Raw genomic sequence first — 26265 nt, 5'->3', positions numbered from 1 at the left:
TACATTCTGTTCAAGTTTTCATCAATGCCCAAGCAAGTTTAACCTCATGTTTACTTTCAGACACAGAAAACATAAAAATAATATGGATTTTCTAAGTTTTCAATTTTTGCAAAGCCTGGTATATGGACCATATTACATGCTGATATGTAAACATACATAGTGATGAAGCATGCATCCAATGAAACAGTAAAATACCTAGTCCATGATATTTGAAGGCAAATGAGATCATCCCAATCCTCACTTTCCTTTGCATTAAAGGGAGAGCCGTTGTAGATCTTATCAAATAGCTGGAAGCTCAAGCATCTACCCATGATCTGATCCGAAGGTCATCTGTACTATTTACTGTTGAACCACAGAAGACGAAGGGATCCATGACCAATACCCATATTCCAAATCAGACAAAAGACTAGAAAACCCAACCAAACTCAACCCTTTAATGCTCAGCCCATGGCATGAATGCAATAACGTGATATAGGAAAAAATAATGCCATACAAGGCCTGGTTAGAAAGCCTCTTTGGACATACATAGGGAAAAGAAAAAGTTTTGTACCCACCTGGGGTCTTTCTGAATGCTATCAATGGACGGGGATCTGGCCAAGGTGCCTTCGGGCGGGAGGGTAGGGCCGGATTTGCTGTACGGAGACTCAACAGAGGGACAATACTGCAGCTGCCGGTAGGGGTCCACGTAATTGGAAGCTGGGCCTGCGGCGTAGCTGGCCCGCTGGAAGGTGGCGGTGGCGGCATTCGGTGGGCCGTGCTGGCTGCCTGTGCGCTGCAAGGGGACGGAGTCGACACCGGGGGAAGATGGGGCTAGGACAGGAAAGTAGGGACAAAGTAAAAAATTGAGGACCTGCTCACAGAAACGGTTAACCAGGTCTAGGCAGGGGGGGAAATTACACACATCAAAAACAACAAGGGTTTGAAAGAATAAAAAAATAATTCGTCATATTTGAACCAATATATTCAATGTCATCCAGTAATGATAATTACTATGCGATTTCAGCAATACACTTTTCAGCTCTGGGGAAAAATGCATCTGTTGTCTGTTCATTACTTAACAACATCCAGGAGGTGGTTTGTTAATCTGAGTAAACTGCAAAACCAAAACCCAGAATATATACAGGGAATATTTTATAGGGAATCGTGGACAGTTCATTATTGTTCATGTTGAGAACATTCAAAACGTGTTTGTTCATGTGATGTTATGTTAAATTTATTAAGGGTGTGAAACAAACTTAGTAACATAGTTAATTTTTCTGAATTAAAAATGTAAGAAAAAGTGAGAGGGGGTGGGTGCACGGGGTGGGGGTGGGGCAGCTGTTTCCCTAATTAGCACAAGAGCAGTAAATGCAGGACTGCTCTAGTTCCTATAAAGTAACTCACAAAAGATCTTCACAGACCTCTTTTCAACTAAAGCTGTCACAGTAACAAACATATTAGGAGAAGGGTAGGCATGCAGGAGAAGGTAAAGACCAGCCCAACTGTGACCCAGACAAAATAACGAGCTTACTTGGCTTTCCCAGACTATTTGCATCTTTTCAATGTGTCTAAATTATTTTGAGGAGATTTTATAGCAGTTACTAAAATCAGTGTGACTATTTCCAAACTGAATTTCAATTTTTTTGTTTCCTTCCTGGATTCTTTTCAGTCTGTTTCATATTATGATTTTTTATATTTTTGTGGATCTCAAAAAATTTGACACCTAAGGTTTTAGTTGATCTATACAGTGCAAGCAGCATCTTTCATATTAATAGAATGGGACGAGGTATTAATTGCTGCAACAAGTATTAGCCATGATCAATTTTAGGCAGGATATTTACTTCTTGACCTTGTAGATCAGAATATACCCAAAATACAGACAGTGTGTAGTATGCTCTACATGGCATTAGGTTCCAATTATAAATCACCCCTCATAACTTTGACTTCCAAAGTGTCTTAGTAGATAATAATAGAGCTTATTTTATCCTTTCCTACATTAAATGACATCTATCATGTCAAACACAAAAGTAGTTACGTCACAGTGAGAAAACAATTGTTAATAAGGAAATCGTGTGACAAAAAAGTCACAAAGTGAACTGGAAGAACACATTCTCATACTGAGAACTGATGTGTTTTTGCAGCAGAGGTGCTGGTTTGATTCCCCATCAGGGCACATGAATGGGCTAAGGTGGGCTAAGGGCTCAATCCCCAGTAGGAGAAGTGCGGGAGGCAGCTGATGGATATTTTTCTCCCCTTCTCCCTTCTTTTCTCTCTGGAATCAACAAAAACATGTTTAAAAAAGAACAGATCTTTAATTAAGAGTTCAGAGCTTCTTATTTCCAATGAGCTTTTAATACTTAATCTTATAATAACCAAAATTATGGGAATAGGCATTATGACACGGTGAAAACTAGAAAAATATTTAAGAACAAGTTTCTAGACAAAAAGTGTGTACGTTCCAAGAGGAGCAGTCTTTTGAAATGACAAGGGTTGCTCTGATGGATTAAGTTTCATAATAATAAGATTAGACCAATACACATTAAGTTTACAACCAGAAAATCTGTTTTACGTAATTTCTAGAGGGTTTATATTTTCTCCAAAATACTACAAACATGTCATGTTTTAAAGTTTATGAACAATGTGCTTTATATTATGGTAAAAGGGGTTTAAAACTTAGGCCAGGCATAACCTTGCTCTTAGAAGAACAAATACACAAAGGTAAACAAAATTTCATTTTCTAAAAAAGTTGTGATAAGCTAGCCAGAAAATCAAGGGCAAAAGGGAAAGACCAAGTACACCTGACATTTTTCAGATAAAGGCAATTTTTCGTTCAGGAAACTAAATATCTACATGTGAGGCTGTTGCAAGTGGTTACTGATATCAGAAAAGAAATCTGTTTCTATGTCAAATTATTCATTACTAATACAATAAATACAATGATTAACAGGAAGGAGGATAAAATGGCAGAAATCAGAAAATAATGAAATCTAAAGAAACGCAATTGTTAAAAAAACAAAAATAACAGGGTATGTAAGGTGAACAACTGACTAGCCATACCAGAAAGCTTTCAAATAACCATAAATTAAAGGATAATATGAGTAAAAAAAAAATCACTCTCAGCAGCAGACCAAAAATGATGGAGACTATAAGACAGATTTGGGTCAAAATGTGAAAATAACCTGTGGAATGCAGTTAATTAAGCAGAAACAGACATCTCAGAAGATGAGGAGAAAGAAAATGTATGAATATCATTAGGCTCATATTTGTATTTTACTTATCTGAAGAAACCTAAAACACTAAATCAAAAAGACACATACACCCCTATGTTCACTGAAGCATTATTAATAATAGCCAAGATATGGAAGCAACCTAAGTGTCCATCAATAGATGAGTGGATAAAGAAGAAGTGGTGTATATATACAGTGGAATATGACTCTGCTATTAAAAAGAAAATGAAATCTTGCCATGTGCAACAACATGGATGAACCTAGAGGGTATTGTGCTGAGTGAAATAAGTTAGAAGAAGACAAATGCTGTATGATTTCACTTATGTGTGAAATCTAAAAAATAAAATAAACAAATAAGCAGAACAGAAACAGACTCATAGATACAGAGAACATTTTGAGAGTTGCCAGATGGGAGGGGGGTTAGGGAGATGGGTGATAAAGGTGAAGAGATTAAGAAGTACAAATTGGTAGTAACAGAATAGTCACAGGGATGTAAAGTATAGCATTTGAGCATATAGTCAGTAATACTGTAATTATGGATGGTGTCAGGTGGTGTAAGATGATCACTTATTAAGTTATATAATGTCTAATCACTGGGTTGTATACCTGAAACGAATACGATATGGTATGTCAACTGTAATTTAAAAGTTTTTAAAAATATTTAAAGTAAAAAAAGGATAAAAAATGGAAGAGGGGCCCTGGCTGGTTTTGGTTCAGAAGTTACAGCGTCAGCCTACAGACTGAAGGGTTGCAGGTTTGATTACTAAGCAAGGGCACGTACCTGGGTTGCAGGTTCATCCCTGGCCCTGGTCGGAGTTGCATGGCAGGCAACCAATTAATGTGTCTCTCTCACATTGATATTTCTCTCTCTCTCTTTCTCTTCCTTCCTCCCTTCTACTCTATAAAATCAATGGAAAAATAGCCTCAGGTGAGATTAGCCCCCCCCCAAATGGAAGAGGGGTGATATCACATTGGGGTGAAAGCCTCTTCCCCTTGGGTATCAGACTTTATAGCTCTTGTAAGTGCTTTATTTTTGTGGCCTCATATTTGCTTCAATAACCCTATAAGAGAGCAAACACTTCATTCTCACTATATAGTTGGGAAACTGAGGCACAGAGAGACTGTGTAACTTGCCCAAGTTTGCCTGATGCCTAGTAGAGAAGGAATTCAAGCCCTTGTACTCTGCTTCCAGAGTTTATGCTTATAAACACCACTGAAAACTAGATCTAGTTTAAAACCTCAAAGATACATATCACTGAATTGCCTAACATCTTGAAAAACTTAGAAAATGATGAAGCCTAAAATTAAGTGAAATGCCTACTAAAGGTACAGGGAAGAGATGGGTTTATAATATGAATTAGTGACCTATTAAAAATTATTACAAACTGATGTGTTAACCAAACTAATCTACACCATTTCACATTAAAGTGAATTTATTGAGATATACAAATATACAAAAAATTCTTTACACAGAAGAATCGTGTAACTGCTCATTTCTATGAAAATCAAAGAATGAAAATACATATAGCTATTTTATTTTTATTTTAAAGTGTTTTGAGTCTTAGTTTAATCAGTGATACCACCAAATTAAGAAAAAAGAGGGTAGGCTATGAAACATCAGTAAACCACTTTGAGAGAAATCATGTTAAAAAATACAATCACATTTGTGGCACTTGACCAATGGCCCTTTAGAAATATCATTGCTGAATCCATTGGTTAAATGTCTGGTAGGTCACAATAAATATGATAGCAGATGAGAATTTTAAAATATAAAATAAGAATTCAAAATTGTAATTCCAAATTGAGACAAATTAGAGGTAGATCCATGCAAAAGAAAATAATGTAAAATAACAATACAAATGGGGAGAAAAATCCACTACATTAAGTACAGGGTACGTGATCGTATAGAAAAAAACATGTGAGCGTCTCAAACTAACCATCAGTAATGTAACAATGTACTGCCTTATATTTTTAAGCATGACATGAAAACATGACTTCAACACACAAAGATTAAATGTTCCCCTTTTTCCCGTGCAGACCTTGGTGTGTCTTATACAATCCATGGCTCTCCATTAGTGTGGAGAAGTGGATGTTGGTCACACTATTAGAAGACTTTTCTTTCAATACAGAATTTCCCTTAATTCCTGTCATGGAATACATTTTCTCATAGTTGAGTTTTAGAGCTCAGCTGACCAAATCACCTGCCTTGTAGGATTCCTCTCTTCAATCGAACCTTCTTTTGGCAAACGTGAAGTGGAAGGTGCTTCATCAGCTCTGTAAACACTCCTCTCCTCACCTGTCCTGCAAGCAGCCCCTTCTCCCTCAACAAGCTCTTAGAACTCAATGAACCACACTACTGGTCTCTTTGAGGAGATTTTAGAAGTAGCTTCTTCAGCAGGTGACTTGATACTTCACCTCACATCTATCTGTTTTCCATTGAGCTACACAAATAAGGTCTGGTTTGTTAAAAAAAGAAAAAGAAAAGACAGAGATGTTTTCTGTTACATTTGAAAGAGAGGAAGAGGGATCCTTTTTAATAAAATCAAACATTCTCCAGGTACTTTGATGATGATAGATGATTACATGCACTGTTTACTGACAGTGGGAAAAAGAACAGAATGAAATAGGTGTATTTGTATACAGAGAAATATGAAAACATGCAAAACATTTACACATTACATAAATACAAATTAAGCATGCAATAATTAAATAATATGTATTGCCTCTGCAAGCTCAGGAAATACAGATGGCTCAGGGGACAGTGGGTCCAAGAACAAGACCTACACACTCTTCAAGAGCTCGATTCTATTCAGGAATGAGGAACTTTTAGCATCCAATCCACTATATTTCTTTCTTTTTTTAAAATTTTTTTCCTTTATTGACTTTAGAGAGAGAGGAAGTAAGAGAGAGAGACAGAAACATCAATGAGAGAGGACACTGACTGGCCACCTCCTGCACGCCCCCCACTAGGTATCAGGCCCACAATCTGCACATGTGTCCTGACCGGGAATCAAACCGGCAACCTCCTGGTGCATGGGTCAATGCTCAACCACTGAGCCACAGCGGCCGGACTAATTCACTATATTTCTAACAGTATTATCATTTAGAACTTAATCATAAGGGTCTTCCAATTTTCTGCACTCTGCACAGGTTGATCCATGCTAAACTCAATGGGAAAATATTCAAGAGTAAATTTAAGATAATCTTTTAATGTCAGACATTATTATTACATTTGTGGGAAGTAGCATTCCACGTAGAATTTTTAGTAGTAAAGGAATCACTATTACTGGAGTTCATGTTGATGTTTCTGAATTTTACCATAAACTGTTTTACTAGCAAACATTCTGTCTTCCATAAGCTGTAATTAGATTTTTTATTTATACTATTTTAGGTGAATTGATATAGGTAAGCATCTGGAAGCTTTCCCAGGTTTAAGACACTATTTATCATTGGGTTTATTAAACATTTCCAACTGGGTAATAATATAATCCTGTCTTTTTAGACAAAAAGGGTAAAAATTTTTGAATAAGAATATCATAAAGGACTTAATTTGACTTGCTCTAATAGAAAGCCATCATTTTTACAGTTTGAAGTAACTGCATTTCATAAATAATAAACTGCTAATAATCCACATTTTTGTGGACTCAAGTGATGATTTTAATTGAAAACGTTATTTATGTATCATTGAAGAATAGTAATAAAGTTTTATGAATATGAAGCTACCATGTAATCCTTCTATAACTTTATTAAGCACTGGCTATTACGGCAGAGAATGAAGATTTTTAAAAATGCTTTGCCCGCCTGTGCAAATATTTTCACCACATTCTTGTTTCTTTTTATGTTGCAACACTTGTCAACCTCATAAAGATATTCGGCATGTTTTCTCCCTGCAATGTGTCTATGATAATTCATTCTTTATTACAAGCTGACACTTTCATCACGGAAAGCTCGTTTTCTCCACTCACTTAGAATCACATTTATCTAAAAGGAAATGCGCGTGTCTATCACTGCAGCAGACGCTGGCCATTTTCACTAGTTTAGAAAGACGTGTTTGGGGGGCTGTCAGAGTCAAGTGTTTGTGTTAATCAAATGACTCCTAAGTTGACAGTCATCAAATTGCCTTGAGTATGAAATAAAAATTTGTGTTATTTAGTTTCCACTTAATAGACTTCACCATAAGCAAATCCATGAGGCTCACACATTCCTTGTCTGGCTGTATTCATTGTATAAACTGTGGTTTTGAGAAGCCTTATCCCAGATGAAAGGTATATTTTATTTAAACAGACATCCTAGTTAAGAGTGTGTCTCTTTAAATTTTCATCATCAAGATGTTAGCCTGGTTGTCCTATAAAAGCAGGTGGGTGTATTCACACCCCAGTCCTACTCAAGGGCCTGCTCTCCCTGCTGCCCCCACACAGTTCTGCCTCCCTGCCAGGGAGAGAGGGCGAACGGCAGCCAGTCTGTCCCTGTCCGTCTCTCCCCTCATTTACCGGCCCCAAAAGAGAGGGGTGGCCGTCATATCTGGTGAGATGGTGTTCTCTGGGGAGCCCTGCTGACCATGGACCACTGTAGATTCAGTGGTTTATACCTGAATCAGATGGATTTTACCTTTCTTTGGGGTGCCAGATCTCTGACCTCTGGGCCACACGGGTAGCTGCTCCACTTTTTCTCTGCCTCCCCACTAAGAGCACGTCTGGGCCCAGGGAGGCTAGCTAGCCACTCGGAGAGCTAGGCCTGGGTGGGGAAGGGGTCTGTGGTTCTTGCCTTGCAGTGGCTGGGGTGCCTGAGCCTGGAGTGTGACAGTTAGGTCTGGGGTAGGGGCAAAAGACTCTCTTCAGACCATGTTCTCTGGCATAGCCGTGGCCAACAAGGTGCCCACTCAGCTGAATAAAATCCTATTAATTTCCCATGTGAACAGTGAACTTATTTGTATGTCTCACCATCCACAATCCTGGAGCGAAAGAGGTGAGAAGGAGGATCTGTGCACCCTGATCCTCTAACACGTATTTAAATGCATATAAATGCACATATGTAGGGTCTCCATCATTAAGGTTGGGGAGATTTGATCTGGGAAAGCCTAGAGAACTTCTGTGAGTACTTAAAGGCAGACTGTGCTCCTCATCTGAGTTGGTGTCTGAGATCTGCACTGGCCTTTATGATAAAGTCACAGGGGTGAGTGGCTTAGTATGGCAGCCGAAAAGCAGAGATGGAAAAGGAAGCCTGAGAGAAGGGATACAAAAAAGTTGCTGTGAGGTTGAGCCGAAGGGGAAATGCTGAGAAATCCCCTTTGGGGGGAAGTTTAGGGAGCTTTAGCATCTCATCTTCAGTATCTACAGCTGTTTCCTGGTCTTTGCTGTGCAGTCATCTCCTTGTATACCTCTCAGCTCTACGGCTGTCTATTACTCAGGAAAGCCTGCGTGGTGTTTGGGGCAAAGGAGGTGCAGGGACGGGGTCAGCATCTCCCTGAGCAGGGCTGGGAGAGGTGAGGACCCACAGAAGCAAGAGTAATGCCTGGAACCTGAGCTGGTAGCGAGCACAGTCACAGCCCTGAATGACCAAGGGTGGAAGTAGATGGAAACCCCACACCTTCCCATGGAAGGCAGCCTCAGGATAGCAGGGGTGGGGGGACTGTGTATTGCATGATTGTGAGTTACATTTTCCAGGATAGAAAGATACTATGTGTTGTTTAGTGTTTTTTATGAATACTTTTCAATTTTGTCTGGAATATTTATTTAGCCTTTAATATATTACCTTCTATTACCAGTTAACTTTCATTTTTATGATGTTCTGTGATATGAAAGTGAATACGCTCAAGGACAAGGAGTAGATTTAAGCTTCTTTGAAATCTGCCAGTGCATTTAGTACATGACATGTCCTTAACAGATACAATTTGAATAACAGGACGCAGAAAGTCCTGAAGCTCTATAGATGAGATGAAACTGTATTTATTTTGTTTTTAAATAATGATTTTTACAAATGCAGGGTCAGCCAATCAAGATGACTGTTAAGAGCCCAGGTTCTAAGTAAGGCAAGGCGGCCAGGGTGTGAAGGTGTACAGACTGGCTCTGTACACCCAGTATGACCTTAGGCAGAGTACTCAGCATCTTTGTGTCTCAGTATTCTGACCTGGAAAGTGAGCATCATAATAGCGTCTCCTTTTGTAGGGTGGTTTGGGGATTCCCAAATATATTCAAAACATTTAGAACAGTCCCTGAAAGTAGTGATGTGCTACATACTTTGCCATCCGGTCTCATCTGCTTGATACTATGGAACCATCTAGCAATTCCCTAATTGTTTAGGAGAGTACACTTGTCTTCTTCATTCCCAAGTGTTGACTTTTTGATGAGGGGCAACTGGCCTTTGTTTTCCCTAAAGTATCATCTGGAAATGCTTCAGCAATTAAACTGGAGGCACCCTAGCCAGTGGCCTGATATTTAAGGGCAGAGATAAGACTAGTTGCTTAAGTGACTCAGCCACCAATCTGAGCCCAAAGCCAGTGGCTCCTGAACACTTCAAGTCTGACAGGCCCCATACAAATATGCTCTCTTTTCCAAAGAGTTAGGGTATGTGCTCCAGCCTTTGAGCCTCTTAAAGGTCTGTACCAGTGTCTCAAGTATGGGGTGTGTAAAACACAGATGTCTGTAACACTTTCAACAATAAAGGTAAATTAACACACACACACACTCACACACAATACAGGGGATGGGAAAAATGCCCCCCTGGATATGGGACAGCAATCCTACAAATTTTCTTTATACCAATTTTTAATCTTTACTTTTACTAGATATAATTTAATTATATTGTATCATATGTATATAATTTATGAGTAAAAGATATATACCCATCTTACAGGCGTTTTCTCAAGTGTGTGGGTTCTGGCAGTTCCTGGAGTTACAGGGTTAGCCGAGAAAGTGTAAGGATTTTAAAGGAAGAGAATGAAGTGTAGAAATAAGGAGCAACCGGGGTGGGTGAGAGCTCATGGCTTTATGTTTAGAAGCTGGAAAGAGATGGTTCTCCCAACCTGTCATCCCAAGAGACCACCCATGCACTTCTGGAAATTTCCCTAGTGTTGCATTAAGTCTACACTTTTCCTCAAAAGTGTCTCAAGTCCCAAGGTGCAGGCTGGGATGGGGTCTTTGATATCTGGATGTCACAGCCTCAGCAGGCCTCTGCCAGGGAAGAGACTACAGTCACCGGGGAAGGTCCAGGTAAGCAGGTTTCCCACCTGCAATTCTTAGAGGGCAATGCTGCCTCCCCTCACGGGAAGCAACACAAACCACTGTTCCTTCATTCAGCATGGTTCTCTGTCAGTGGCTTGGAGCAGGGCTTGGCAAACTTTTTCTATAAAGGGCCAGAAAGTAAATATTCTCAGCTTTACCATCTGGTCTCTGTCACAACTTCTCAACGCGGCCGCTGCGGCGGGCAAACGGCTACGGTGGATACCAAGTGAATGGGCGCGGCCGTATTCCAACAACTTTATTCATGAACACTCAAATTTGGATTTCATATAAATTTTACAGGTCACAAAATGTGTTCCATCTTTTGATTATACACCATTTCAAGATGCAATAACATGCTTAGCTCACACGTGGTACTGACACAGGTGGGCAGCCGGGTGTGGCCCAGGAGCTCCAGTTCTGCTTTAGAAAGAACTCTAGTGTTTGTTTTTTTCAGAAGTGTGAACATCCTTCCCTGCCCCTAATCTGACACAGATGAATGATGTATTTATTTCTAATTGTAGCTAATTTTTCATTACCCCCTAAGAAGTTTATTAATGAGATAATTCTAAGAGCAGATGAATATAGAACAGAGAATGAACATAATCCCTTTTGTTGTCAGTTTTCATTCAAATTAGATATTGAAAATCTCTGAGGCTATCTCTGCCTTTTATAAGGGATGGATAAAAATAAAATTAGTTTAGTTAATAATATGCAACAAACTAAATGTTAAGATAGCCCAAACTCAGACAGGTGTGGATTTAGCAAGCTAAAGGTGAGAGAGATTGTGACAGAAGAATAAATGGGTATTCTTTTTTATCTAAACCAAGCTATGTATTATTAACACTGGCTGGCATTTACAATGTCAAAAATAAAATAAAGAGTATTTAGTGCCTTTTTTCCTATGATGCAGTAAATACTGAAATATAAATACCAATAATCAACTATAACAGCAACTTAGCTTGACTTGAGCTCAAAACGTGTAATTTAGTATCTTAATGCAGTTTAACAAAATTGCTGTGCTCTACTTTGTGGTAACTAGAAGTTACAACAATCTGAAGATGCAGAGCCCTGTGTGCCAGAGCCTCTGTCAGGGATAATGTGTATCAACAGAAAGGAAGGGGCCCAGCTGGTGAGGCTCAGTGGATTGAGCACGGACTGAGAAAAAAAAGAGAGTGCGATTCTCTCTGCAAATCAGCTATAGAATATTTTCTAAGATTACTTAGCAATGCACAGCTTTATAATAAGTGCAATTCTCAACATCTTAATTATACCTATTTTATAGTTAAAGTAAGTGTTCTCTGGCACGTTTAGTTATGACATTTGACCAGTTATTTTATAAATGGCTGCACATTCTGGGAAAACACGTGTCTTTCTTCATGCTGCCTCTGCTGGTATTCAATTCAAAATACATATTTAATCCAGGAGAGCTATATAGTTGATTGAACCATATGCAATGGCCAATATCCAAACTTTAAATAATAATTTCATATAATTCAACCTAATTGTGTGTATGAAATAAATTCTAAGTTTGCCTTACAAAGTGTTCTACATTTTTAGTAAATATAGTTTTCCTCCGAGCTTGCCAAATAGGTAGACTATATCATTAAAAAACACACCAGAATTAGGCATATGCCTAAACATCCCATATAATGATTGTGCTTTCTTGGAATACTTACATTCATTAAATGCATTAATAGTGATGGATGAAAAATTAGTCCTGCTTCCTTCAATTTGCCTGTTTGATAAAATAAGCTTACAACCTCCATGGTACTTCTTTCATTTAAAACATGCTCAGGGAGGTAAACTGGACTCAGATTTGGTTTCCATCATCATCATCATCACAAACATTAATGATAGAAAACATTAATGATAGAAGCAGGTCATAATGCTTGTAAGGGGAGAAGACTCACATACACCTTTCATAAGAAAATGTTATGTAAGCTCCCAAGTATGCCCGCCCACCTTAGACAGGCCACCGAGTGGGGTTCTGAATACACACCTGTGCTCGTGCGGTAGGTGCCGGTGTGTGCTGGCGGCAGAGGGTCCCCTTGGCTCTGGCTGAGACTCCTCATAGGGGGCTTCTGATAGACGCGGTCTTCATAGATGGGGTCTATGTGGTGCTCTGGGGACTGCAGGGCCCGCAGCTCAGGGCCCAGGTGGCCGTGCTGGCTGCTGTATGAGGCTCGGGACCCAGCTGAAATAAAATAACAGGAGACATGAAGACCCGACCAACATTCAAATAGAACTTGTTTCATCAAAGACATATTTGGTATTTTTTGGTCAAAAATGTTGAAATCTGCAGAATATCAAATGAGTAATATGAAATGGCAGAAATACGTCAAGCTAATCAGCTTATCAGCATCACCCAGCTGCCTAGCTTTGCTCCCAGACCTGATCTCCCTGTAAGGATAATGATTCTGAGATAAATCCACACTGAACAGGGCCACTGAAACATCAGTTTTCTCAGCCTAAGGAATGTCGCTTGGCTTCCTCGCTAACAGGATCAGTCAGTCAATCAAATCTAAAAACCTCTTATCATCCCACAGTCTTTGCACCTTAAATTTTGCAACAAATTATTAAAGTCAAGAGACAATGAATAAGCCATCATAGCAGGCCATCTTTACGTTGTTTCTGAAAAGTGAACCAGAATTTGTTCCTATCAGCAGTTTTTTCTTGGACAATGAATGAACCAAAATGTTCAGACACAACAGCCTAAGTGTCTAAGAGAAGTAGGTTTTTAAAAAATGGTTTTAAGTTATAATTTGCTTTATTCTTACCCTTCAAATTGAAACATCTGTATTTAATGTGCCTTCCTATGAAGAAGGTACACATGGTTTTCAATAACTGGTCTAATTTATGAATTGAGGCTATACTTCACTCGCCTTGTAGTAGTTGTAAATCATTATATGTTTCATTTTGTTGCACTGTATGGGACAAGGTGTGGTTCTGAGAAGCAATGCTGTGAACTGGAGAACCTCTGCACATGGGGAAATAAAGTTCTATAAATTAGGCTGGGGAAGGCAGGAAGTGGGTAGGAGTGGGAAGGTGGGGGTCAATGGGGACAAAAGGGGACATCTGTAATACTTGCAACAATAAAAAAAAGTTTTAAAGAAAAAAAAAAGATGTAGATTGAGAGCCAATATGTCTTTGGAGGTACAGTCAGAATCACAGGAACAGAAGTGCCTGGAGAATCATCTCCATTGAGGCAGATGGGATAAAGGACACCTAGGGACAATGAAGGACATGGGGCATAAAAGTGCAATGGTTATCTAATGATGGTGAGTAGAGAACATACAGAACCAAATGAGGCTGCAGCTGATTTTAGGAAAGACCCTTTGGCTAAATCTCCAAAGCGAATATACAAGGTATGCTAAGATTTAACTGTCAACTGTTTTTGAATAGCCCCAATTGTGAGTGCCCCATTCAAGTCTACAGCAATAGGGTGTTGATGTCCCTTAATTTTGCTGGTGTTTGTGGAAAGTTTTACCTCTGTTCTGCTTATCCAAGTCCTTCACTGGGGGCTACTTTAAAGCCAATAGCTTCAATGTCCAATACTAAGGCTGCTTCTTCAGGATCACCTAACGACAAGGATTTTAATATTCTTGTCTGTTATATTTGAGAACAAAGCCATTCAAAAGCTTTGAAATTGCCAAAAGATAAATGTTTCCTGATATATTTTATATAGGTTGCTTTAAATTAAAAAAGAAGAAATAGAGGATTTTTGAACGATTGGAGTGGTGCTGAGAATTTTATGAATTAGCTGTTAATAAAAATCACTGACTGTTTTGAGGAAAGGCAAGTTCCTTACCTTTCCCTTTGCTAGTAATTAATGCAATGCTGATTTAGAGAGCGTTCAGATGAATGATAGGTCCAAAATAACTGCTTTGCATAATTAGGTTCATTGCATCTGATTGATCACATGCCAACATCACACTGAATATTATCTCATGTTGATATTTTCCAAGAATATATTTTAAGTATGACATTCCTTGAGTTCCTGCTGTCAATTCTTCCTACTTCTGGAAGTTTTAATAATATTGCCAAGAACTTACAAGTCTAAAAGCAAGAAAACAGTCATTACAATTGATCATTCAATGACCCATGAGTTAGGGGCACTAACCCCCCACACAGTAAAAAACTCCTGTGTAACTTTGATTTCCCAATACTTAACTATGGGAACCTACTGTTGACTGGAAGCTTACTGATGACATAGTTGATTGACACATATTTTGAATGTTTTCATGTATTATATACTGCATTCTTACAATAAAGTAAGCTAAAGAAAAAATGTGATTAAGAAAATCATAAATGAAAATAAATTTATAGTACGGTGTTTATAAATACCATAAGTTTATGTCATCCGTTTACAATATGAAAAACATTTACATAGAAATCGACCTGCACAGTTCAAACCTGCGTTATTCAAGTGTCAATTGTATATATAAATGTTTTATAGTTAAATAAATGTTATCCATCACTGATAGAGTAGAGATACAATTGTATTACTATTCCTTGATTCTAAGTTTCTAAAAACATCTATCAGTGAGGAATAAAAGGACCTGTTGTCCTTTTACGTAGTGATATGATTTGAGGGTGTATGTGAAAAATCCTATTATTATAAGCATTTCCTGGGCACTAGGAAATTTTTATTAGTATACCATGATTCAGAAATTAATGACCAACAGTCCTAGGCAAGAGGCAAGAATCTTAAGATAAGGTCTACCTTTGTGGATATCACAATTACTATATGCCAATATTAAGAAAAAATATAATAGAATTGTTAAGTATTTGAATAGTATACTATAATTCTTATCTTATACAGACAATTCTTATTAGTATAGGTATAATTCTTATCAGTGCATAGTGTTTCTCTGTAGAAACATTCCTGTAAAATATATTTGCATATTTAAGCATTATGCATAGCACTGAATGAGATAAGGCTTTCTAACAGGAGCATTGTTTATACTCCTTTGTATCCATTGTGATTGTTTCAGTTGCTCATGGGTGGGCACAGTTATTGGCAAGAGAAACAGAGAAGTAGAAGAAAGAAGAGAGACAAGGAGTCAAAGGTTAAAAGTGCAAGTTCTGGAATTCATGCTTTCTACCACTCATGCTCTGAAAGACTCATACTAATGAGACCTATTTTATTGTGGGCAATTTCAGGAAAAAAATTCTCACACAACCTCTTCTGGGAATATGATCCAAAAGTCCATGAGGTGGTGTATATATTTGCTGATTCAAAGAAAATATCCTTTTCATTAGTAGTAATTTTTTTTCACATTATTGTCCATTTAACAATGAGTCCTCAGTATTCTGGACTCAGATTACCATTACTTAGCATTTGTGTCTATGAAAGGAACTGGAATGATGTTATCATAATAAGAAAAAATGTTGGAGAAACAGACGTTGTCCAAAATGTCACAGATGTCCAGGACAATTATGATGATGGGGAATAATTCTGAGAGCCTCACCTTGACCAAGATGAGGGTTCAGAACTGCAGCATGACAAAGGGCAATGGAAACATGAGTGGGCCAGAGTGAAAATGGGAAGCAGACCCACTGAACCAGACCAGCTGCAGCAAAGCTTTCCTCACCATTGCAGGCAGAGCTCATGCAGGTGTACTACCTGTGTCTACATAGCACTTTATGACCAGTTTCCTCAACAACGCTCACATCATGCAACGGCAACCTTTCCATGCCGTCATCTCATTTTACTTTCCTACTTCTCCACTCCACAAGACAAAGTTCAGGTCTAGCTAGCTCAGACACTGGCGAGTTCATCTGTAATATGATTCTGAAATCAATGGGTCTGAAGAGTCACTTCTGGAATATGAATGGTGGACTTGTAGGCTAAGAGAGGTTGTGACTCGGGAGGGCCAAAGGGTATTGCTAATAGCCACATGGTTGCGCTGTGCGGGCCATACCTCATGCAGGTCCAGAAGCGCTGGAGGACAGGGGAGAACCTGCAAATTGATGTAGGTCAGGGCCTGAGACAGCTGTGATACAAGAGTTACTGTTTGTCATAAAATGTCAGTCACCAGTTCATTGCTGCTGAGGTTGACTTGAACGAATGCTCTCATGGCTCAGAACCCAAGCCACTCCTGGCCATTTTGCTGTGGAACCGGTGGTGAGAGGAGAGAAGAGAGAGAAGGGTTCAGTCCTGTGACACTGAGGGAGGTATAAGCTCCAGGGACAAAGAGGGGTGGGCAGACTGGACCACTGGAGAGGACATTAGACCTCTGATATCCCCTTTCTACGTAGGCACCTTCACACCACACCACATTTACATAAGCAGGTTGCTAGAGATCATGGCTCACCATCAAATTCTGCATATAAAAGGTGGCTTTCTAAGTGTGGATGTAAGATGTTCAACAGCTTGAAGTAAAAGGAAATAGCAATTCTACTGCTATTTCTTGAGTCAATTTTGCTCAAATAACCTTAAATAGGAAGGAGGACATAATTTGGGCTCCAGATGTGACTAACCAGTTGGGTGAATCAAGGGAAGTCATGAATCCTCTCTGAGCCCTGGTTTCCTCAAGTGTAAAATCACATATAGTAACACATGCATTGTTATGGCATGAAATTGTGGCATGATCAAGCTGAGAGTGATCATGCATGGAAATGGATACATGATAAAACAGCCTACACTAGGACTCTCATGTCATTCAATCTGAGAATCAAAATATATTATCTTATGAAAATATATCTTTTGATTGGCAGAAAAACACATCTTAACAAGAACCATCAAAATATTAAAAAAAAAACACAGAGATTTAATTTGGAAATATTAAAAATGGCAAAATTTTGATAATTTTGTAAAATATTGCAAACTATAAATTGTACAGTTTATTTTTATTTTCTATAAAAAACGATTAGGGTTGCTTTGTAATAGGTAACTGCAAAGACTGCAGGAATGCATTAAGTCCAAAAGAGAAAGAAATGTTAAAGCGACCAAGAAAAGGTAGCATCCTTTTTTGAAAGGGATATGGCATAAATTAAACCTGCCAAGTGAAGAGAGTGGACATTTGCTAACGAGTAGGAAGCCACGAACAGACTTGCAGGGAGTTGCTGACATGGAAAATAAGCAGGAAGCTGAAAGGCTGAAGCATCCGGCCGCTGCGTGTTTCATGCTCAACACCACGTTTCCACCGGGTCAGGCTCCAGCAGGCTGTTCTCATCTGACCGGGAACAGGCAACATTTACCATTGTTTTTAGACTGAGTTGCAATAAATGTCTATATGGTAGGTATTACATGTGTCACCAGTTAATCCATATTGATTAATATATTCATTCATTCAACACACATTTACTGCGTGTCAGGGCAACCTCAAGACGGACCACGTGTCTGGTCTTGAAGATAAGCAAGTGATCACATTCAGGCAGGTCTAGAGATAAAGGCTGAAGAAAAAGTAAGTAGGATAGAGGAGAACAGACAAAGTACTGAGGGTACATTGTTTTGATATGGGGGGTCAAGAGGCTCTTTCTGAGCATCTGACATTTCAGCAGAAAACTTCATAAGGACAGAGAAGAAGCCACAGCAGGAAGATTGCTATTTCTCAGCCGGAGGGAACTAGCAGCCAGAGCAAAGGCCCTCTGCAGAGATTCATTTCATAATATTTACAGAAGTGATTTTATTTAATACATAGTGTGCTGTGAAAGAAATGAGTTCACTAAGTTGATCGTTAGAACTGAACAGAATATTTTCTTTTCTTTTGTTAATCTTCACCCAAGGATATTTTTTGCATTGATTTTTAGAGAGACTGGGCAGGAGGGAGGGGGAGACAGAGGAGAGAGAGAGAGAGAGAGAGAGAGTAAAATATCAATGTGAGAGAGACACATCGATTGGTTGTCTCCTACAACCCAGGTTTGTGCTCTTTGTGATCGGGAATCCCACCCGCAACCTGAAACCCGAAACCCTTTGGTGCATGGGCTGATGCTCTTATCACTGAGCCACACCAGCCAGGGGAACAGATGTTTTCCTTACTCAAAATTTCACAATCACAGTCACTACATTTTTATCAAAAGGATTTGAAATATTCAACAGAAGATCACATATAAACTCATGAGAATCTCATGACTAAACATTCAGTTCAAACATACATATATGTCTTTGCATCATAATTTTCATTCCTTAGAACATGATTAATTCTCTATTCTTTGTTTATTCTCCAAATAATCATTTGGGGGACTCTTTGTAGCAGCATTATTTATTTAATGGGCACCCCCATGCCTCAAAATTATAGCAGGAATCAGAATGAGAGCCCCCCCTGTCCGCAATAGAGAGGAGATAGGCATATTTAAAAGAAAGAAATAACTAATGTGTTACAACCCTCAATTTATCATCTCTTGCTTCCTTCAAATAATGTCATTTACTACCATGTTATGCCCAATTACTGAATAGAATGAAACAAATTCATTCCGTTTTTCATTATGACCCATTCACATTCTTTTATCTTCACACCATATAATTTATGACCCTCTAATTTAATGCAAATTAACTTGCTTTGCATGAAATAAATTTTTGCATGCTTTCACTTAGAAATAGCAATATTGGGTACTAAAAGACAAAATGCCATTGATCTGTTCACTTCGATTTTGGGAGCCAGGTTCAAATGCTTATTTGCAAAGAAATGGAAGGAGAAAAAGAAGGGCCTAAATGACACAGTGGTCGGGGTCAGTGAGTCAGAGCAAGCAGGCTCAAAGCCTTCGTGAACAGGTGGCAAAGATATGTGCTCTCATTTAAAAAGCTGTCTTTGGAAGAAGGGCTATACATTTTTTTTTGTGCTATGAAAGAAAGTCCAAAGTAAATTCTAGGAATTGGGGTTTTAAAAAATTATGCAAAGTTCATGCACTGATATCTATTAGCAAAACTACATCTTTGAGGGGCAAAATAGAACTTTTAAAGAAAAGGGTGGAGCCTGGAAAAGAAGCAGATTTTCTCCTGGCAAATCCCCCCATGTGCCTCTTCCCTTGCTGAATGTGCTAGCTGAGTTCAGGGGTCTATTCCCTGCCCATCACTAAGCAACGTGGCCAGGAAGCATGGCCTGTGCAGTTAGGCAGCCTTCCCTCTGTGATGTGAATTTTGAGTCTGTTAAAATATCCGGTTTGATATATGTTGTCATGAAACTAGAGGGGGATACATGACGTCAACAAAAAAGCACTTTCAGAAATACAAACAGTAACAATTTTGGTTAACATTACAGTATCATAATTGAGTGCTAATTGCTGAGAGATATAATTGTCACATCTTAGATCTGAGAAATACCTCTCCAAATATTTACCTTTTAGTCTTGATTTTTTTTTGACTCAAATCTAAATTCCAAAATCCACTTTCTACTCCTATGCTAATTCAGAAATTAAATTTAATCTTTAAAATATCTAAAAAATATTTTCTGTGTATCCTGAGGCAACTCCATAAACTAAATTTCATTTGCAAGTGATCAGTAATTCACTGACTTACTTTGACATTTTATCTCATGTTATTATAAATGATAAATTTGGACATATTTTCTATATAGGCTACAAGCTTTATTTCAGACTGATGCTTAGAGGAGAGATTGTTAATTCATATGTGTTCAATAATAAAATTGCATTGAAGCCTAATAATTTCAATGTAACAGGTCATCTGATGATATAAAGTAATCCATGATAAATTTATTTTGGAAGGCAAAAAAATGCCCTCCTGTTTAATCTATTTTATAAATCCTAGATTTTCATGTATTATACTAAGGTAATACAGCTTTGTTGCTATTACAAGTAACTTGAATGCTCACACAGTCTCTGACAAATCATAAAACACAGACAGATTTGTTTCTGTAACTTTTTTTTTTTTTTTTTGGTACATGCCCCTAGAGGGAACCAAACCCAGGACTCTCTGGTCCGCAGGCCGACGCTCCAACCACTGAGCCAAACCGGCCAGGGTTCCTTTAACTTTCTTGATGATGTTTCCAAAACAACTTATTATAATTATGAAGCCTCCCCACACCTTTTACCAAATGAATACTATAATCTATTGGGAGTCACATACTTTCCAGTAAGAAGACGTAAAAGTCAAAATCACTGGTCCGGATGCAACAGTAAAGGTGCCCATTGTGACCTTATCCTTTATAAAAGCATGTATCCTTGTTCTTATATTTTCTCTCTAACCACAAGCATTTCTCCCCGAGCTGTTAGAAAAACAGGCTTCTTTTGTTCAGCTCCTTTTGTGAGAGGCAAGCATGCGGAAAGTATGGAGACAGTAGTAATGGAGTATAATGAGCTCTGTGGGGTCTGGTATCTTTTCATTCTCACGATGGGCCATTTTCATTTTTATTTTCAGTCCAAGGTCAGGTGGCTCTGCATCCTCGGTTCAGTGAAGAGGATACCGTGTCAGCGCTCAGGGATGGCGCCATGTTAAAGGAGGGCCTGGAAATCGGCTCGTCTAAGATGGTACTGGCGGGAGTGAAATGCGCCAGGGAAACCGTGGCGGTTCGGCACCTGTCCCCGGTACCCGCTTATGGACTATCTCAGGGGAGGTAGAGAGTAGCTCTGACGATAGCAACCATGTATTCCAGTGTTTCTCAAAATGCCATGTGCACAGGAGTTCCCTGATTAAAATTCAGGTTCTGACTCAGTAGGTTTGGGGAAGGGTGGGGAGTTCTGTGTTTTTAACAAGTTCTCAGGCAATGTCTGATTTTCTGTATCATTTGAGGTTGGGGTTATTAAGTGTCAATCATGTGTTCTGTGAACTCTTAGGAGTTGTTCTAAAAATAACTTCAGTGGTACCACAATCGTTAAGTGAGTGACAGTCCTGATGGAGCTGGTGACAGGATTCCCAGAAAGACTCAACCCAGGCACCCCAAATCCTCAGTTGACACTGGATGAAACAAGAAATTGGAGGGGGGTACATTTTGAACTGTGATATCCTTTCATACAGAAGGGCAACATAATTTGATTTAGACTTATAATTAAAATATTTTCACAGAAACTTGTAAAAAATTTTAATCTGTAAGTATTCATTTTCACCCAGGAGGGGCCTATTTAAAAGTTGTTGCCGGCCCGGCTCCTGTGGCTCACTGGTTGAGCGTCGACTGACCCATGCACCAAGAGGTCGCTGGTTCAATTTCCAGTCAGGGCACATGCCCAGGTTGTGGGCCCGATTCTCAGTTGCGGGCATGCAGGAGGCAGTCAATCAATGTTCTCTCTCATCAATGTTTCTGTCTCTCTTTATCTTCTTCTCCCTTCCTCTCTCTCTAAAGTCAATAAAAAAAAAAAAATTAAAAAAATTTTTAAAGTTGTTCCCAAGCCCATGTCTTCCCTGGGAGCAGCAGCCTCCTGGGTGGAATGAACGAGGAGCTTAGCTCACCATGCTTTTCTTATTGTCCCAATTAAAGATTGGGGCAGAGTAATCCATGATTTGGTGCTTTATTAATTAGTCACTTACCAGAGTTTTTCATGGCCAGTCTCATATTCACACAGATACTCTTCTTTATCAACAAGGTGGATACAACTCAATGAGTGTCATTTTGTTTCTCAACAGTTGCTTCTCAGTGCCCCATCCATCAGTGAAATACGGGAACAGTGCATCTGGAGTCTGGCTTCCATACCAAATTGCTATGGATAACTGTGGATATTTCCATGGAAAGAATCCAGAAAATTGTACTCCTGACACATTCTTTGTTGTTGTTGTTGTTGTTGTTTTTAATATTGAGATGCAGAGCAGGATGGACAGACAGTCTTCCTCTTCAAAGGACCAAAAGCCCCTACCCTGCTTCAGGAGGTGCTGGCTACTCTAGGAACCAAAGCTAAGTTTTCATTCCTGTGTATGTGGGTTTTGCCCATCAAAGGGCACAGATGATATCCTCAATGTTTGGACAAGGAGAAGGGTTTTATCAGATAAAACTAGGCTTCAGTATACCGTTTTCTCCATATATAGGTTCAAATATTTGGAAAACTAAGTGAACTAAGATGTTTTGCATCTCAGCATCATAAACACAGGTCTTTTGACCCAGACTGAAGCAAATATATCATGAATAGGCAGGACAAATTTCTTTGAAATAATTAGATATTTAGCTTCTAAGATGAAACTTAAAATGTATTCTCCCTGCATCATTTTTCTACTGTTTCACGTTTCACCCACATCCACACAGTGGTCTTAGTGGTAATTTCAGAAGAAAATAACATCACTAGTCCAGCTTGTGTGGCTCAGTGGTTGAGCATTGATCCATGCATCAAGAGGTCATTGGTTCAATTCCCATTCAGGACACATGCCCAGGTTATGGGCCAAATCCCCAGCGGGGTCATGCAGGAGGCAGCCAATCGATATTCTCTCTCATTGATGTTTCTATCTCTCTCTCTGTCTCCCTCTCTCTCTAAAAACAATAAAGAAAAAAAATTTTTTAAAGAATATAAGAAAAAGACATCACTAACCCTCAAAATAATTTATAGGATAAAAATGGCAAATAAACTGCTTCATAGATTAGTTGTCCTCTCTATTTACCCTTTATAAATTTTTTATATCAACATTTTATTAAATTTTTATTATTTTAGTCAACTTAATATTTGGCATATAAATAAAGAGTCTGAGAAGAGAGGAATTATGTTGTGTAATAAACAGTTCTGGGAGGACCAAAATTTTTCCTTGATTCTTTCCTGATTAAAGCTTTAATATTTGTATGTGGTATTTTAGAATCCAATCAGCAACTGAATTATATATAAATAATTATTATTGGAATACCAATTATATTTATTAAAACATAATTTCTTTGTGCAATGCACCAGTAATGAGATAATATATAGTTGTAATTCTCCCATCCCATTTTTCATCTGTTGTCATTATCAAAAGAAGTTACTACTGAACCCCCAATTGGAATGGTATAGTAATGATGTTAGAGATGCTTTTCTAGTATAGAAAATGATTTCTGTTGACTCTTCCAATGCCACACAAATAGTACACATTATCTAGAAGGTTGTCCAGGTGAAAGGGGCTATTTTTGTGGCCATGTCAACAACAACTAGCTCACTGACTCAGTCACAGAGGGGACTGTGGCATTACCTGCTTCTAAACAGCTGGGCATCAGATATGAATGAATGAATGAATGAGAGAGAGAGAGAGAGAGAGAGAGAGAGAGAGAGAGAGAGAGAGTTTTCATTCTAAAGAGAAATGCATACTGATTTCCCTTTTCTACATCAATTATTAAAAATAAGCTTATCTTCTAAGGGAAGCTTTGACTTCCTTAATCCATTTTAAGTCCATTCAAGGAGAGCTAAGGTTGAAGCCAGAAACATCAGGGAATACAGACATCCTTTGAGGGTAAGTGTGGGCTCCTCTCTGTAAGGACATAGCACCTGTGGGCCTAGGTACTGTCTCGGAAGCCAAACAGGAATAATTAACACTATCAAGTCTGTTTGAAGATATTTACATAGCAAGCAGAAATTTGAGGGGCCACTTAAGTCCACTGGGTCAAAATCATTAATGGTTTTCTTTGGGTTCCCTTTGTTGCCAAGTCTTCACCTGCATGTTCCTGGGCCGGATACAGACACCACAGAAAAGGCATAGTCTGTTTTATGTTCTCTAACTTACTTACACCTTATCATCTCTAGAGCTACTCTGAGAGAGCTGCTAGTTCCACAGATGAGCCTATGACAATCCACAGACTGGTGTCTAGGCCTCTGTTAGTCTAAAATTGAGACCTAAAACATAAGGAAGCCACTTCCCCAGAACTTAGAAACTCTAAGGTGAGGGCAGACACTTTACCTTACAGATATTCAGAACCCACTGAGCCAAGTCTTTCTGATAGCTGTTGGTAATTGTTTAATGTTTCAGTCACATTGAGGAGAACCTGTTATCAATGGGACATAACACTTTCATCCACTAGCTATTTTACAATAGTCAGTCAAAAGTGACTATCTCCTAGAGAAGGAGTGATGAGGAGTTCTAAAATATGCAGGGGTCTCAGCTGCTGGTGAGGAGCTCATGTGCCCACTTACTCTAATGCCTTCCCTCTTCTGATTGTAGGAATATTCAGGATACCTTCTTCTTTGTATCAAAGTCAGTGCTTTGGTAATTGATACACAGCACAAAAAATACAAATAGATCCATCTGGGATTTGCTTTCAGAGATTTTAGATTTTTCGCTTTAGTTATTTCACAGCAAATGCAAAGTTTTAGAAATATATAACAGGATGGGGCAAAAGTAGGTTTATAGCTGTGAGTATGTAAAACACAGTTTACTCCTGCATTATTAAATTATTGTGTTATTTTCCATATGAACTGTAGATCTCCTTTTGCCCCACCCTGCATATATCTATCTCCATCTCCATCTCCATCTCCATCTCCATCTCCATCTCCCTCTCCCTCTCCCTCTCCCTCTCTCTCTCTCTGTCTCTCGTCTCTCTCCCTCTCTCTCTCTCTCTCTCTATCTCTATATCTGTATCTATCTATACATGTATATCTGTGTGTGTATATAATACTTATATATTATAGGTGTGTATAATTTGTCATATGTTTAGAATATATAATGAACAAAATCTATATCTATGATATAAAATATATACATTCTGTGTAACATGAATTAAATTTATGACAAATAATTTTGTAATGAAAATTACAAGATGCAGCTTGGTTAAATATAGTGATAAGAAAGGTTCTAATGTAGGCTTGGTTACAAATTAACTCCATTTTGAGAAATTTTAAGTTATTAAGTATTTAAGGTTATTTGTACATCTGCTAAAACAGTTGGTCTCCACACAATCCCAGGTACTTTGATAAAAATTTCAAACATGTTTAAAAGCCTCAGAATACAAAATTAATATTCAAAAATAATTTGCATTTTTATACACCAATAATGAACTATCAGAAAGAAAAACTAAGAAGAAAAAAAATCCCACTTACAACTGCATAAAAAAAAAAATGCCAAGGAATAAATTTAATCAGGGAGGTAAAAGACTTGTACTCAGAAAATTATGAGACAAAGAAAGAAACTGAAGAAGATACTAATAAATGGAAGCATATACTGTGCTCATGAATAGGAAGAACTGACATCATTAAAATGTTTATACTAACCAAAGAAACCTATAGATTCAATGCAATGCCTATCAAAATACCAGTGGCATATTAGAACTATGAACAAACAATCCAAAAATTTGTATGGAAGCACAAAAGACCCCAAATAGTGACAGAAATCTTGAAAAATAAGAACAAAATGGGAGGTATCACACTATCTGATATCAAACCATACTACCAGGCTGTAGTAATCAAAATAGCATGGTACTGACATAAAAACAGACACATAGGTCAATGGAAGTAAATAGAGAGCCCCAAAACAATACTTATGTGGTCAACTGCTCTATGACAAAGGAGACAAGAACATGCAATGGAACAAAGACAGTCTAGTCATTACATGGTGCTGGGAAAATTGGACAGATACTTGCAAAAAAAAAAAAAGAAACTAGGCCACCTTCTCATGCCACATACAAGAATAAAGCCTGGCCATGTGGCTCAGGGGTTGAGTGTCAACCTATGCACCAAGAGGTCACTGTTTCAATTGCCGGTCAGGGCACATGCCCAGGCTGTGGGCCTGATCACCAGTAGGGGACATGAAGGAGGCGGCCAATCAATGTTCTCTCTCATCAATGTTTCTATTTCTCTCCCTCCCCCTTCCTCTCTCTCTAAAATCAAAAAGAAAAAAATATTAAAAAAAAAAAAGAATAAACTCAAACTAGATTAAAGATTTAAATGTAAGGCCTGAAACCATAAAACTAAAGGGAAACATAGGCAGTAAAATCTTGGACATTTCTCATAGCAATATGTTTTCTTACATATCTTCTCAAGCAAGGGAAACAAACAAAAATAAATAGGAC

General features: G+C 38.4%; 1 protein-coding gene across 5 annotated transcripts in view; it reads right to left on the bottom strand.

Moving 5' to 3' along the window:
• The window catches only part of CTNND2 (catenin delta 2), an 858429-nt gene that overhangs the window by 332112 nt on the left and 500052 nt on the right, over positions 1–26265 (bottom strand). For all 5 annotated transcript variants that reach the window (XM_036280167.1, XM_036280169.1, XM_036280166.1 and 2 more), the window contains 2 exons: positions 12426–12620; positions 555–810 (listed from right to left, as the gene is read on the bottom strand). In XM_036280167.1, the coding sequence (XP_036136060.1) occupies positions 555–810; positions 12426–12620 (451 nt within the window). The remainder of the gene's footprint in view (positions 1–554; positions 811–12425; positions 12621–26265) is intronic.

Source organism: Molossus molossus, unplaced genomic scaffold (genome assembly GCF_014108415.1).
Source record: "Molossus molossus isolate mMolMol1 unplaced genomic scaffold, mMolMol1.p scaffold_m16_p_3, whole genome shotgun sequence".
In the NCBI taxonomy this organism is placed as follows: Eukaryota; Metazoa; Chordata; class Mammalia; order Chiroptera; family Molossidae; genus Molossus; species Molossus molossus.
Note: the sequence above shows the minus strand (reverse complement) of the source record. Positions and strands in the feature narration are given on the sequence as shown.